A 14,827-nucleotide genomic window follows, 5' to 3' on the forward strand; every position below is an offset into this window, starting at 1 on the left:
TTCGTATAACATGGTATTCACATACCACAGTTAAAATTTTTTCTGTATAGTACTCTAACGTACTAAATTTTGAATGAAACGCAGTCATTCAAACACTTTTCCTTTCAGTTCTTTTTTGTGCCTTGATTTATTTCATTTGTCCTAGTGTTTATTTGCTTTACCTGTTTAAATGAAATCCGAAATGATACAAGGACAAAATAAATCCTCTACCAAACTTAGGTCAGTTATAGCTATACATATGTTTATTTTAGTTCAAAAGAATCAGGTGTTTTTTTTTATTCTTTTAAAATATTATCTCTTTTTTCCCTTAGGGATCGAAAACGTGCTAGAGAGTTTATAGACACTGGTTTTTCAGAAAGGTGAGTAAAAGTGTAGTGGAATACTTAGTGTAGAGAGTTGGGAGCCCAGGATGGACCCCAGTCCAGAATCCAGAGGCGCAAACTAAGGGCAGAGAGCTGAGCTCCTCCTCCTTAGCTCCTCTTGTTTCCACTTTCGTATTAAATGGCCTGCCTTCCTCTCTGAATCCAGGCACTCCACAGGGCAGCAGAACTGTCATTTGGCTCAGAGCTCAGCCACATCTTGGCTCAGACCCTGGTTCTGTCCGGGGCTGGCTGTGTCGTCTTGGAAGAGCCGCTGAATCCTCCTGAGAGTTACCTTCCTTACCTCTAAACTGAGGTTAAGAATACTTCCTCCGCTTGCCTCGCACAGTTGTGAAGAAAGCACTTCCTAAGCCACAAATTGCCATGTGGATGTGAGCTAGTGTCGTTTCTTTCACAGAGAACCATTAGCAGTAGATGTGTTCTTCTAAATCTGAGAAAGCTGACTATTAGTGATACACAGAATAAGTATAATAATTCCCCTTTTGGTATTCCATATGTACATTTTTAAAATATTTGAAACTTTCCAAATTCCATTATACTTGTTGTGGTGGTTGTTGTTACTCAGTCATTCGGTTTTGTCCAATTCTTCCTGACCCCGTGGACCATACTATTTGTGGGGTTTTCTTGGCAGAGATAGTGCAGTGTTTGCCATTTCCTTCCACAGTGGATTAAGGCAAATAGAGGTTAAATGACTTGCCCAGAGTCACATAGGTAGTAGGTGTCTGAGACCAGATTTGAACTGAGGTCTTCCTGACTCCAGGTCCAGTGCTTTGTTCACTGAGCCACCTAGCTACCTCCATTATAATTCTTTTTAAAAAGCGTATGAAACATGATCTGATCTTTTCTTGATTTCTTAGGATTATTATTATACACATGGATTCCATGAGTATCACCTACTGTATCTAAGGCGTGGTATGGTGCTGGGCACTTCATCTTTATTGTATTGTTCTTTAGTAGTCTGAGGCTATTGGAATGTCTAGGGTAGTTGGTTCATACTCTAAATCCTATCTGATGATATGTTTTTTGAGTTTTTATGGCTACTTTCTTTAGGGTTTTAGTTTTTGGTGTTTTTTACGGGGTAGAGGTGGTCCTTCCTGGCTGTCAGCTGTGACTTCTTCCTGCTGTCAGTGTAGGAAGTCCTTGCCCCATTTCCCATTGTGGCACCCAAGCTTCCATTGTCTGAGATATCAGAAAAATGTCCTTATTGTGCATTTGTGTCTAGAATAAAGAGTAAATTATTAAAAGTCAGAGGATTTCCTATTAAGTAAATTGTAAGAACTTTAGTGCAGAGGCTTCTATTTTGGTGTTCAGTGGCCTTTTTTTTTTTTCTTCTTTATTGTTCCTTAGGTGTGATTTGGAAGTTGGATAAGAAAGAAGCTAATGCACTTGGTTAAATGATGTTTGCCTCTAACATGGACACCCTTGTACAATTCAGACTGTACTTTCTAACACTCTAGCCTTATAAAAAGAGGAAGGAGCGTTTCTCTAAATATAAGTCAGCAGTCGTTTACTGGGCATCTCCTGTATGCCAGGCCCTTTGCTAAGCGATGGGAACACCAAGGCAGTAAGCAGTTGGTGTTCTCTAGAAGCTCCCAGCTCACCCACCAGAAGCAGACAGTATAAGCTGAAGGAAGGAGCACTGGGTGGGGCTTCTTACAGAAGGCGGGACTTAACTGAGATTCAAGGGAAGCTGGGAAAGGCAGAAGGTGTGATGAAGAAGACGAGATGGCGCCCCCCCCCCCCCCCCCCCACCTTGCGGGAGAGCCGGGGGAAATGCGCTGAGTCCAGAGCCGGCATACCCGGTGCAAGGAGTGGCAGGGAGGCCAGGATCAATCAGGAATAAGGGGTAAGGTGTGAGAAGACTGTTAGTAAGCCAATGGCTGACATTGATATAATGCTTTAAAGTTTGAATGTACTTTACAGATAGCTCACTTGGTCCTCACAACAACCCTGGGAGACAGGCGCTACTATCATCTGCAGTTTACAAATGAGGAAACTGGATAAAGTGGAGCTTAAGTGACTTGGCCAGGACCACAGCTTCTGGGGCAAGATTTGAACTCAGGTTGTCTTCTTGGCTTTAGGTCCAGTGTTCATTGCACTAAGCTGCCAAGCTGCCTGAAAGACAGAAAGGTAGAAAAGGGCTGGGTTATGAAGGGCTTTAAAAGCCAAACAAAGGCTTTTTTATATTTGATCCTAGAGGTAACAGAGAGCCATTACAGGTTCTTGAGTAGTGGGGTAGGGGGTTTCATGGTCAGACTTGCACTTTAAGGAGATCAGTTTGCTATCTGAGTGGAGGATGGACTGGTACAGGGAGAGACATGAGACAAGCAGTCCCACCTGCGGGCTCCAGAAATAGTCCAGGTGTGCCAGATGATGAAGAACTGCGGGTGGGGAGAGGGAGCTGGGCCAGGGGTGGGGTGGGGGGGGCAGTGATGACAGTGTCAGAGAAGAAAGGGGGCATGTTAGAGAATGCTTGGCAACTATACTTCCAAAGTCCATTGTGACTAGACTAGGTGGGGAGAGGGGGGTGGATAAAGGCAGAGTGAGGAATCTAGGATAACACTGAGGTTTGAGCCCAGAGGACTGGGAGGTTGCTGGTGCCCTGGGCAGTAACGGAAGGCTTTGGGGGAGAAATGGTTCCCTTTTGGACATAGTAAATTGAAGATGTTTATGAGACTTCCATTTCAGTCTGTCTGATGGACATTTGGTGATGTGAACCAGATGTCAGGAGAGAGGCTAGGGCTGGACAAATAGATCTGAAAACGATCTTATTCTTGGGAGCTGATGAGATCACCGAGTGAAGTAGCAGAGAGGGAGAAGAGAGCCCAGGACAGAGCCTTGGGGAATGGCCACAGTTAGCAGGTGCAACCTGAATGAAAATCCAGCGAAGGCAGCCAAGATCCAAGGAGCAGTTAGACTTGGAGGAGGAAAACCTAGAGAAAAGGGCCTCACTAGTGTCACAGGCTGCAGAAAGGCTGTCACATTGTGCAATTAAGAAACCATTGGTAACTTTGGAGAAGGCGATTTTAGTTGGGTGATGAGGCTGGAAGCCAGACTGCAGCGAGTTTAGAAGAGAGTGAGAGGAGAGGAAATGGAGGCACATGTATTTAGCAGAGGTCAAATCAAGTCTTGAAATTATTAATTAATTTGAATAGATGGCATGTTTACACAGAAGATAGCTTAATAAGGAAATAAAATAGTTTTATCTTGCTTCGTAGGAGATTCCTATCAAGTAGCAATAAATTCATCTCAGTTCATCTTTCTCTTTGGTTTTTATCATTCTCTAATGTTGAAGTAATTTTAAATTTAACTTTTCTGTAACTTTACATCTTTCTAAAAGTTACTATCACTTCCTGTATTCCATATCTGAATCAGCCACAATTTAGAGCAATACCATTTAACACTTATGAATATTAACCTTACCTTAATATCTGTTATTTCAGTAAGAATACAGGGAGTGCATCTTTTGTTAATGTATGATACTGTAGTAAAGCTTTTATAAAAATATGTATTCGAGTTACTCTCAGTAATAGTAATGAAAGTAAAGAACAGATAGCCTTTTAGCTTCTTATGACCTCTCACAGTATTTAAAAATTATATTGGTCAAGGCATATATATATACACTTATGAAGACACATATCTATAGGTACACATATGTTTATGAATATACAAATATAGGTACCATGAAGATAGTACAATTAATTATTTGTTGTAAGATGATTAATGAGTGATATCAAATTTGTCTGATATGTTAAAGAAAAAAATTCAGAGTCCTGTTCCATCTATAAATTGCACATATCCTGAAATCTCAGTTGGAATTATAAACATAAAATAATAACAGTCCCTTCCATTTATGTAGCCTTTCATGTAAACTGCTTTCATATCATTTATTTGAACCTTTCCATATCTCAATGAAAAATGTAGGAAAGATATAATTATCCTAATTTTGCTGATAAAAGAAACTGAGAACCCAGAAAAGATGAGTTACTTGCCTAACGTCTCAAAGCAAGTTAATAATAGAGCCTAGACTCAAAAGTTTCCTGACCCTTGTGCCATATTGCATTGCTTTTCTAGTCACTGCCCATTTTACTTCTTTAAATGAGGTTGTTGAATTGAAGGCATTGTAACTTTTCTTTATTACTCCTGCATTTCCACATCAGTCTTCTCTAACATGCTCATTCCACATTGCACTTAACCTTGGTAAATAGGTCTCAAAGGTTTCAAACTCCTCTGTTTAATTACAGCCATCTCTAGGAAAGGTAGTTCAGTCAGATGTTGTTATGATAAATATTTCTGGTTTAGCCCCAAGTTGTAATTTTATAACAGATAAGATCCAATTTTAACAACCTGAAAATTACTGTCTTAAAATGCTATAGAAATACAATCCAGAGTCTTCATGGGTTTGTTTGTTTTTAGATTTTTCCCATTTTTACGTGCAGTATGTATATTATATGTACACTCTTGTTTTTTAAAAGTGACACATTAGATGGTGGGATTATACAGAGGAGCTGGCTTATGAAGTCTCTCAGTGGTACCCAAGGCCATAAATATAGCTATGCCTCTACTGTCTTCCCTGCACCTTCCCTTCTTTCCCACTCATCTCCTTTAATTCCGCAGGAGCACACACAGGCACACACACCCATAGATTCTATTGGGATTGAGTTTATGAATAGGACTTTAAAGCCATCAACACCTCTGCTTACCAAAGACAGTACAGTTTACTAAAAGAGAACAGATATAAGCTTCTCTCGTTCTCCTACCCCCCCCCCCATCCAAATCTAAACCCACAAAATACTTTGAGAAACACGTAATTATTTGCTAAGAATCTGTAACATTATGTAGATAATTAAAAATCATCCATCATACATCACAAGTCCATCTTTAGAAGCAGCAGGGCAATCCAAGGCAAAATATGGACTTTGAATAAAATAGAGGACTTTTGAGCTTTCTGAGTGAAAAGACCAGAGCTGAATAGAAAATTTGACTTTCAAAGACAACAATCAAGAGAAGCATGTAAAGGTAAACAAGAAAGAGAAATCATAAGGGACTTACTGAAGTTGAACTGTTTTGTTTACATTCCTACATGGAAAGATGATGTGTGTAATTCATGAGACCTCAGTATCAGAGTAGCTGAAAGGAATATGCATATATATGTGTGTGTGTATACATATATATACATATGTTTGTGTCTATGTATTTATGTAGGTATATATATACATACACAAAGGGCACAGGGTGAGTTGAATATGAAGGGATGATATCTAAAAAAATTAAATCAATTTAAAGGATAAGAGAAGAATATATTGAGAGAGGGAGAAAGGGAAAGATAGAATGGGGTAAATTATCTCGCATAAAAGTAGCAAGAAAAAGTGGTTCTGTAGGAAGGGAAGAGGGGGAGTGAGTAAATCTTGCTCTCATTGGATTTGACCTGAGGAGGGAATACCATACACACTCAATTGGGTATCTTACCCCACAGGAAAGGAGGAGGAAGAAGATAAAAAAGGGGGGATGATAGAAGGGAGGGCAGACGGGGGGAAGAGGTAATCAAAAACAAACACTTTCGAAAAGGGACAGGGTCAAGAGAGAAAATTCAATAAAGGGGGAGAGGTTAGGAAGGAGCAAAACATAGTTAATCTTTCACAACATGAGTATTGTGGAAGGGTTTTACGTAACGATACACATGTGGCCTATGTTGAATTGCTTGCCTTCTTAGGGAGGGTGGGTGGGTAGGGAAGAGGGGAGAGAATTTGGAACTCAAAGTTTTAAAAACAGACGTTCAAAAACAACAACAACAAAAATAAGTTTTTGCATGCAACTAGGAAATAAGATACACAGGCAATGGCACATAGAAATTTATCTTGCCCTACAAGAGAAGAAGGGAAAGGGCGATGGGAGGGGAGTGGAGTGACAGATGGGAGGGCTGATTGGGGAACGGGGCAACCAGAATATACGCCATCTTGGAGTGGGGGGAGGGGAGAAATGGGGAAAAAATTTGTAATTCAAACTTTTGTGAAAATCAATGCTGGAAACTAAATATATTAAATAAATTTTTTAAAAAGCCTCAGAGGAAAAAAAAAAAGAAGCAGCAGGGCAAGGGAAAGAGTACTGGAGTGGGGGTCAGAAGAGCTGGGCTTGAGACACAAATGTGCCCCTGCCATTTACTCATTCAGTGACCTTGGGCGCAAGTCATTTAAGCTTTTTAAGCATCACTTTCCTCATTTGAATAATGGGGTTAAAATAGATATTTTCCACTTAGTGTGGAATCAGAACTGGACGGACCCTTTGACCTCATTTAGTCCAGTTCCTTCATTTTATAGGAGGAAACACAGACTAGTAGTTTAAGTCAAAGTTAAATTAATTCACCTGATTCTTTTGAACCAAGATCACAGAACTAGCTGGGAAGTGACAAAATCAAGATTTAAACTCAGATCTTCTGACTCTAAAACTAGCATTCTTGGAAACATGTTAAGCAAAAGGTAGTTTAAAAAAAAAAGGTCTAGTAAATTATAAAATTGCACAAAAGCATGTTTATAAATGGGAATATATCTGAATGCTTAATTCTAGAGCCTTTCCTCTGTTGATTATTTTCAGTTTATTTACCACATAGCTTGTTTGTACAGTTATTTGCATATTGTCTCTCCCATTAGACGTGAGCTCCTTGCCCAGCACATAGTAGGTGTTTAATAATAAATATTTTTGACTAGTAGCTAATGACTATACCACTTTGTGCAAAGGATTGCTTCTCATTTATTATAGACTTTACTATGAAAAAACATTGTTATTTGGGTGACACAGATTTATATACACATATAAGTTATTATATTACCATTTTCATAATATGCTAACTGATTATTGATCTTTCCTCTCCAATTAATCTAGTCAGAATGATCATTTCGTCTTTACACACTGCATATAACAACTTCTGCCTACTTTTCCTAAAAATTTTGTATTGTAATTATTTGTATACATGTCGTATCCCCTTTCTAAATTATATTGTAAGTATCTTAGGGGAGAAGATTTTGTCTCATTTATCTTTTGCATATTCTCCAGCACCTAATAAACACATTGAACATAGTAAACAATAAATTTTTTAAAATTAAATTGAATTTATCAAGGCATCTTTTCTATGAAAATTTTCATCTAATTGAGTTCATTGTATTAACAAAGAATTTTAATGTATCAGCTGAGAAATGGAAATAAAATAGGGGCGAAATTGTGTATTGGCAAAAGTATCATTGTATAATGGAAATAACATTGGACAGATGAGAAGACGCAGGTTTTCAGTTACCAACTGTGTGGTAACCTCCTTGTCCCTTAATTTCCTATTTTGTCTAATGAAGTAGTTAGATTAGATTATCTGTCTCTAAGATCCCTTTTGACTCAGTGTTATGTGATTATAAGTCATATGCCAAAAATTAATTACAATAATGTCTGTTAAAACAGCTTAATGCTTATGGAGGATTTTCAGATTTGCCTAGGATTTAATCAGGCCTGGAATTTAAATTCCTTGAATCTAAGGAATTTAATTTTCAACACCTCTCTCATTCCAGCCTTATCTCAATCTATGGGCTCCACCTGCTCAGTTAGAGTTTGGCTGTACCATATACTATAGCAGAGCATAGACTGTGCCCCACCCCAGGGACTCACCTTACACTTTCCCACCTCAGTGTCTTTGCTCACCCTGTTACTTGGACTTGAGACACATCCTTTGAAGCCCATTTCACTCATTACCTCCTTCACTGGGACTTTGTTGAGCGTTGCTTTTCATACTTTAATACTCTACATGAGGGATACATGTATTTGTTTCTTCCTCTCTTACACTACTAAAGCTCCATGAGGGCAGCAGCTATATCTTATCTAAATATTGTACTGCCTTTATCACATTGCACAGCACTCTGCATAAAGTAAGTAATAAATGTTTACTGAATGAGTGAATGAACTTGGATAGCTCTTGTCTTACGTTTACTGTTTCTTTACATCTCTGTGTTACTATTTGGATTATCTTTTGTAGTATACATGATATTTCAGCAGTTTATAGAGTCACAAAGTACCTAGAGAGTTTTCTGTTCCCAATTTTCTTCCAACTTTTACTTTTGAGGGTAGTGATCAGTCTTTAAATCATTGTTATTTAGGGGAAATGCCATGATGGTTCATTTCTTCAGTACAAGAAGTTCTTAAAGAATTATATTACAACTAATCACCTGTGTTTTCCAGAAATCTTGATTTTGATAAGACATTTAGGTCTGTGGTAGCCTCTAAGCTCCATGAGCTTTCATTAGTGATCTCCTCAGTTCTGATCAGTTCAGTATAGCAACAGGAGCTGTAGCTACTTTACAGAGAGGACCAGATAGTGAATTGTGTAAAAAGCGACTGCAGAACGTGTTCTTTGCATTTTATTTAATGTTATTGCCATTTGTTCTGAAGCTGTCTAAATGATATTATGATTTTATATTTCTTATGCAGCATGAGCATAGTGAATAAATTTAAACTTACAATTCACTGCAGTAAATCTGTGTTCACTTTTAGTTCCCTATACAAATTAGAATGCACAAGATCTCAGAGTTACATCTAATATTTCAAAATGAAGAAACTTCTTTTTGCGGTTGTGATTGCTAGCTTGTTCTGTCTTTGTTTTCTTTTTTTTCTCACTGATTTGACTATCAGTGAAGAGACAGACTGACTTACGCATATAAACACAGCTTTAGTACTTGGGTAATTCTTAACAGTCTTACCATATTTGGGACCAAGTTGAGGAGAAAAACATATTTCAGTGTTGCTGCTAAGAAACAGATATGTAGTTGATGACTTGGAACCGAAGCCTCTTCACTCAGTCCAACACGCTTTCCACTACACCACAATGCCCTTAAGCACAAACAAACCCATCAAAAACCTAGTGGTGTATTTTTTGGCAAGTCTCTTGATCTCTCTGGTCTTAGCTTTCCTTTTCTGTAAAATGGGTTAGGTTGAACAATTTCCTAGGTCTTTTTCAGCTTTAACATTCTGTTAGTCTGATGTTTCTGATTTTTATGAGCAAAGAACATGACTATATTCCCTCTAATCATGTGATTGAGTAGGAGAGACCTTGCAGACAAAAGAGCCCTGAATTCCACTGCTGCTTCAGTGGGCTTATGATTCTTGGTGGGTTTCCAGGGAATTTTGAAATAAAGCAGAGATGCTTTCCTGGGAAGGAGAATATAGCTTGAAGCTCCTCCCAGCAACTAGAAATCCTTCTGTCAAGCTGAATAATGGCTAAAATTTGCCCCATGTTCCTTCCCATCTTGTCACTCAGGTGTTTACTTGGAAGTTCAAGATTGCATACTTCTAGAGATCTCTCTGTGAGGTACATGGAAATTTGTTAGGTGTGGCTAAAATAACTATATCCTTTGTCTGCACTTCCTATCAGGTGGTCCTTTCTATCTTAATAATGAGATGATTGACTTTGGGGGATACTTAAATTTATCTTACCTCCCACCTGAGCCCAAGTTGTGTGTCTTCAGTGGCATAGTGTTTTAATTTAAATACTCTGCTGACAGTTTAAACTCAATATATCTAAAAACTACTACGGTAATCATCTTTCCTCGTAACCTGTTTCCCACTGTCAGTGGTACTACCATTACTCACCCAACTTAAAACTTAAGAGTGATTTTTGACTGCTTTATTTTATCTCCTAAACCTTATTCAGTTAATCACCAAATCCTAAACGTTTCAATATGTCTCCAGTGTGGCTGCTTCTTTATTCCCACTGTCGCGGTTCCAGTCTAAAGTCTCTGGCTTCTCCTTCTCTAATCGTCTTCCCTCTCTTCCATCCCATGTATTACCACCAACTTAATCTTCCTAAAACATTGTATCATTATGTCAGTCTGTTGCTTGAATACCTCATGACTTAAAAATCTGAACTCTTCTGAAGCCTGCCCATTTGAACCTTCATTGATTTTATTCCATGTGAAGTCTTTATAATATTTGTTGTTTCACAGGCTGGGATTTAGAACTTGAATAGACCTTGGAGATCAAGACCATTTACTTTGCTACCAAACCCAAGAAGTCTCATCTGATGTTATTATTTAAAGTTTCCTGGGCATAAAATTCCCCACCTAAACTTAACGTCCCTCATTGTGGGCAGAGATTCTTGTTTAGAGTTGTACGTTCCCATACCACATAGTACAGTGCTAATAAGTGCTCTGCTAGAATAAGGGATAGGATAGATTATAATATAAATAGCCACACAAGTGATAACCATTCCTTTTCAGTTAGTTATACATTGTGAAAATGATTTTTTTCCAAATCAAACCTCAATATTTTCCAATCAAACTTTGATTTTGTCTTTACATTTATTTTTCATCACTGAGGCAGATTTTATAGATGTTTTGCATCATTCTATAGTATTCTCTCTAGATAAAGACTTTCTTTGTGGAACACACAGCTTTTTTATTATATTTTATGGTAAGGGGAAGTGAGTTAGCATTTCATAGCAAAATTGCTTTCTTAAAAATGCACCTTTCAGAAAAGCATTTTCCAAGGATTTAAAGTCTACCTTGTATATTTTAAATAATATTCAGCTTCCTAGTGCCATTTTTACTCAGCAGCAGGAAACTGAATTATTGTAATACCTGAGTTGTTTTAGTTGGTCACTTGGCAACTACTGCAATATTCATGTCTAATTCTGGTAGAATATGTATCAAAATGTGCAATTGATTTTAAAGACTATAAAATAGAAAATATTTGAATAGCACAGCAATAATTTCAGTTTAAGCATAGCCTTTCTATGTGCCAGGGCACTAAATGTTGTTGCATTTTGAGACTAGTATACCTAATTATCCATAGTAACTATAGATAAATGAAATCAAGTAATTCAAGAATTTCGTTTTAGGGAACAGTTGGGAAAATCCCTGAAATATTTTAACAGAATTATTTAGTAATAAAGTGGACCCCATACAGTTCATTTCTATTCCCTTCTCCTGCCAGCCTCTTTGGGAGAGTTGTTAATAGTGGCAAGATAGCTACATTAGAATCACAGCACAGTCCTCGAAGAGTAGAGAATGTCTGTTACAGGATAAACCACAATACAAGAGTACTTTGCAAAGCTTTTTATCTTGCATAAGTAGATATCATTTCATTCATTGTCTTTATATGTTGTTGTTGTTTGGTCATTTTGCGGTCATGTCTGACTCTTCATGACCCTTTTTGGGGTTTTCTTGGCAAAGATACTGGAATGGTTTACCATTGCCTTCTCTAGCTCATCTTTCAGATGAGGAATCTGAAGCAAACAGGGTGAAGTGACTTGCCCAGGGTCACACAACTAGTCACTGTCTGAGGCTGGTTTTGAATTCAGGAACATGACTCTTCCTGACTCCAGGCCCCATGCTATCCATTGCACCACATAGCTGCCCCTTTGTTTATGTCTCTAGCATCTAGTACAGTGGTTGGCGCGTAATGGGCACTTAATAAATGCTGGTTGATAGATTGCAAATGTGTGTATATGTATGTATTCATGAGTACAGTCTTAAGACTCTACAGATGTTCACAACTATGCTTCCCTGTCCTCATGATAGGATAGTAAGGGACAAAGGAGAAAGTGACTGTGTAAAGATAGCTTTCTTTTCCTTATTGGGGCCTCTAGTAGCATTTTCCTACGTATCAGCTCTCAACAGGCTTATGAACATGCATGTGGAACCCAAAGATTTCCCAGTTTTTACAGAAGCTTACATTTTTATAATAGGGAGGAGGGGATACCAGGAAGGGGTATGACATGGGAGGGGGAATGGTTCTGTGAAGGTGGGAAGAAAGACAAGACCACTCCCACAGGGAAGAGCAAGGTGATGGCAAAAGCCTCATTCTTTTTCCTTTGAAACTGCTGGACTATGAAGAGAGTAGGGTCTGCTTATCTTCAAAGGACCCCAGCTACACAAGCATTATCCCAGCCTGGCACAGACTGGCTGGTGCCTATCTTGCTTTCCAAGGACACACAAGGAGTCCATCTTGGGGTGCAACAAATTATGTTAGCTCAGGGTGAGCTTCATCCTTGACATATTCAGAGACTCCTGCATGCTCTGGGTCCAGTGTTTCTGGAAAATATGGCAATTCAAAAAGACAAGTCAGGGCACCCCTTAACACAACTGACTGACAAAACTTGCTAGTGGAATCTTAGAAGGTGAAGAAGGGCCCCAGAGGGGCATCAGATGGTGTACTGCACTGATGTTTTACAGAGGAGTTGTAGTAGCAGAGCGGCAGTATGTGGAGAGGAGGCTTAGGTTCCTAACTTGCTACCGTGTGCTGCTTGCTGTCTTACCAATGCCAGCTGTAAGGAAGCCAGGCTCAATATGAAGTGGAAGGAACCCAAGGTTCTGGCTCACCTTCTTGCCTTCAAGTAGCTAAGTTGATATTGTCCATATTTTACCAAGACAACTAGGGTAGGCAAAGAGTTTAAATGACAAAGTTGTGTGATGAAGTTGAAAATCTAGGGGTATTTAAATTGTTCTCCTCTGCCAGTATCTTTTCTACTATATCAACTGAATTTCTAAGTTGAATAAATTTAATTCAATAAGCATTCATTAAGACCCTCTCTTGTGCAAAACACTGCGCTCAGTTACATGTCATTTTGTCATTCTTGGTGGTTCCCATTAGCCTTTTCATGTTAAGTCTAGCTTTGTGATGCTTGTTGATTAAACAGCTCAGGTAGCTACATGTGGAATCAGTCTGAAATCTCTGCACTGCAGGTTAGACACTATTACTGCCCTGTAAAACACCAGTTTTGTGTGGAAGCTGATAGTATTTTACTCTGGTACTGTGTTCGTGTCTTCAGAACACATGCTAGATTCTTTAAAATTTAGTCTGTGTTTCTTCGGGCTATTTATTAACAAAGAGCATATTCAAGTACTAACTTTCAAGTTTACTTTTGTAGTGAAAGTCTTTCTGTGTTTTGGTGGTGTTTTTTCTGATTTTGATTTAGTCTTATACATTTTTCTTCAGAGTTATTATCATTTTGTAGGATTGTACTAATCCAGGAAAACAATCAGTGATATCTTACTGTCGTGTATGTTTTAAGAGTATAGTTACCTACATGTAACACCTCTTAAATGTACAACAAAATATAGCCATTCTTATTTGAAGCAATTTTTGCTTTCTACCTTTAATCAAATGAGATTTTACATATATTACGTATTTATGTAGATAGCATTTTGTAAACTTTAAAGCACAATATCATGTTAGCTGTCATTAATTAAAATAAATATTACTGAAACATAACAGGATTTTATAAATGCTTTGGTCAATTGAAATGCTTGCCTTTGAATGACTGGCTAGTGATGGGCAGACCAGTCATTGATTATTGATAAAGTCACAATTATTACTGCTCAGGTACGTTCAAAAGATAAAACCAGAATGAGGCAATGCAGCTACCCTGTTGCATCACAGTCCCCCCCCCCCAAAAAAAAGTAACCCCAAGAGAATAAGAATCACTAGACAAATAGGTCAATTCTAATTTCTGATGTCATAAGTTTGTTTATAACTTTTCTATATATAATACATGTAATTCATGAAAAACAGAATTTTCTTTATATTTGTTAATTTTATTTCAAAATTGGGAAAATTATTGAAACAAGTTTTTATTGAGCTATGTACAAGAAGTTTTGAAGATGAAAGTATCTTTGATCAAAGCTTAGCACCAGGTAACTACAGAATTTAAATCAAATGAAACAATAGATAAAACATGAGAACTTCTGTCATCTCTTTAAAGTTAAAGAACACAAGAAATTCATAATAGTATTACTTTTGATTTCCACACACAAAACAAAAATCTTTTTATTTTGAAAGACACTAAAGTAATGACTACACTTAAAGAAAAAAAGTTTCTGGAAGTATATAACTTGGATTTAAAAGGTACATTTGTCTGTTACTCTATTGTAGATATCAGAGAGAGATCAATAAGATGATTATATAATAATACAACTGAATAGATTTCTTCAAAATGAAATCATTTCATTTTTGCCTAACATGAGGAATTTCTTTAAAATTATTTTTTTCTTTATAGCAAAAGAAGCAAAAAAGGAGATAAAAATGGAAAAGGCTTGAGACATTTTTCAATGAAAGTATGTGAAAAAGTTCAACGCAAAGGAACAACTTCGTATAATGAAGTGGCTGATGAGCTGGTATCAGAGTTTACCAATTCAAATAATCATTTGGCAGCAGATTCAGTAAGTAGATCATAAACTTGACATTGAACATATTTATTGCAGCAACAATATTACTTTCTCTAAAGTCTTAAATTTGGAAGGGTTGAAAATATTTGAGAAATGTCCTGCTTTATTCTCCTTAATTTCAGTGTTATAGATAAAATTTTAAAAATCTTATAAAATTTAGTTTTCCTTTTGAAATCAACGTATCTATCACTTCTCCATCATATATTTAGAAAGCTAAAAAAAAGTATTAGGAGAAATGTATAAAAAAGCCAC

General features: G+C 37.5%; 1 protein-coding gene across 7 annotated transcripts in view; it reads left to right on the plus strand.

Moving 5' to 3' along the window:
* TFDP2 (transcription factor Dp-2) overlaps window positions 1-14,827 on the plus strand; it is a 172,788-nt gene that overhangs the window by 131,045 nt on the left and 26,916 nt on the right. For 4 of the 7 annotated variants that reach the window (XM_036754485.1, XM_036754484.1, XM_036754488.1 and 1 more), the window contains 2 exons: window positions 312-359; window positions 14,407-14,569. In XM_036754485.1, coding sequence (XP_036610380.1) covers window positions 312-359; window positions 14,407-14,569 — 211 coding nt within the window. The remainder of the gene's footprint in view (window positions 1-311; window positions 360-14,406; window positions 14,570-14,827) is intronic. The other 3 variants (XM_036754486.1, XM_036754487.1, XM_036754490.1) reach the window with 1 other exon arrangement.

This window comes from Trichosurus vulpecula, chromosome 4, assembly GCF_011100635.1.
Source record: "Trichosurus vulpecula isolate mTriVul1 chromosome 4, mTriVul1.pri, whole genome shotgun sequence".
NCBI lineage: Eukaryota > Metazoa > Chordata > Mammalia > Diprotodontia > Phalangeridae > Trichosurus > Trichosurus vulpecula.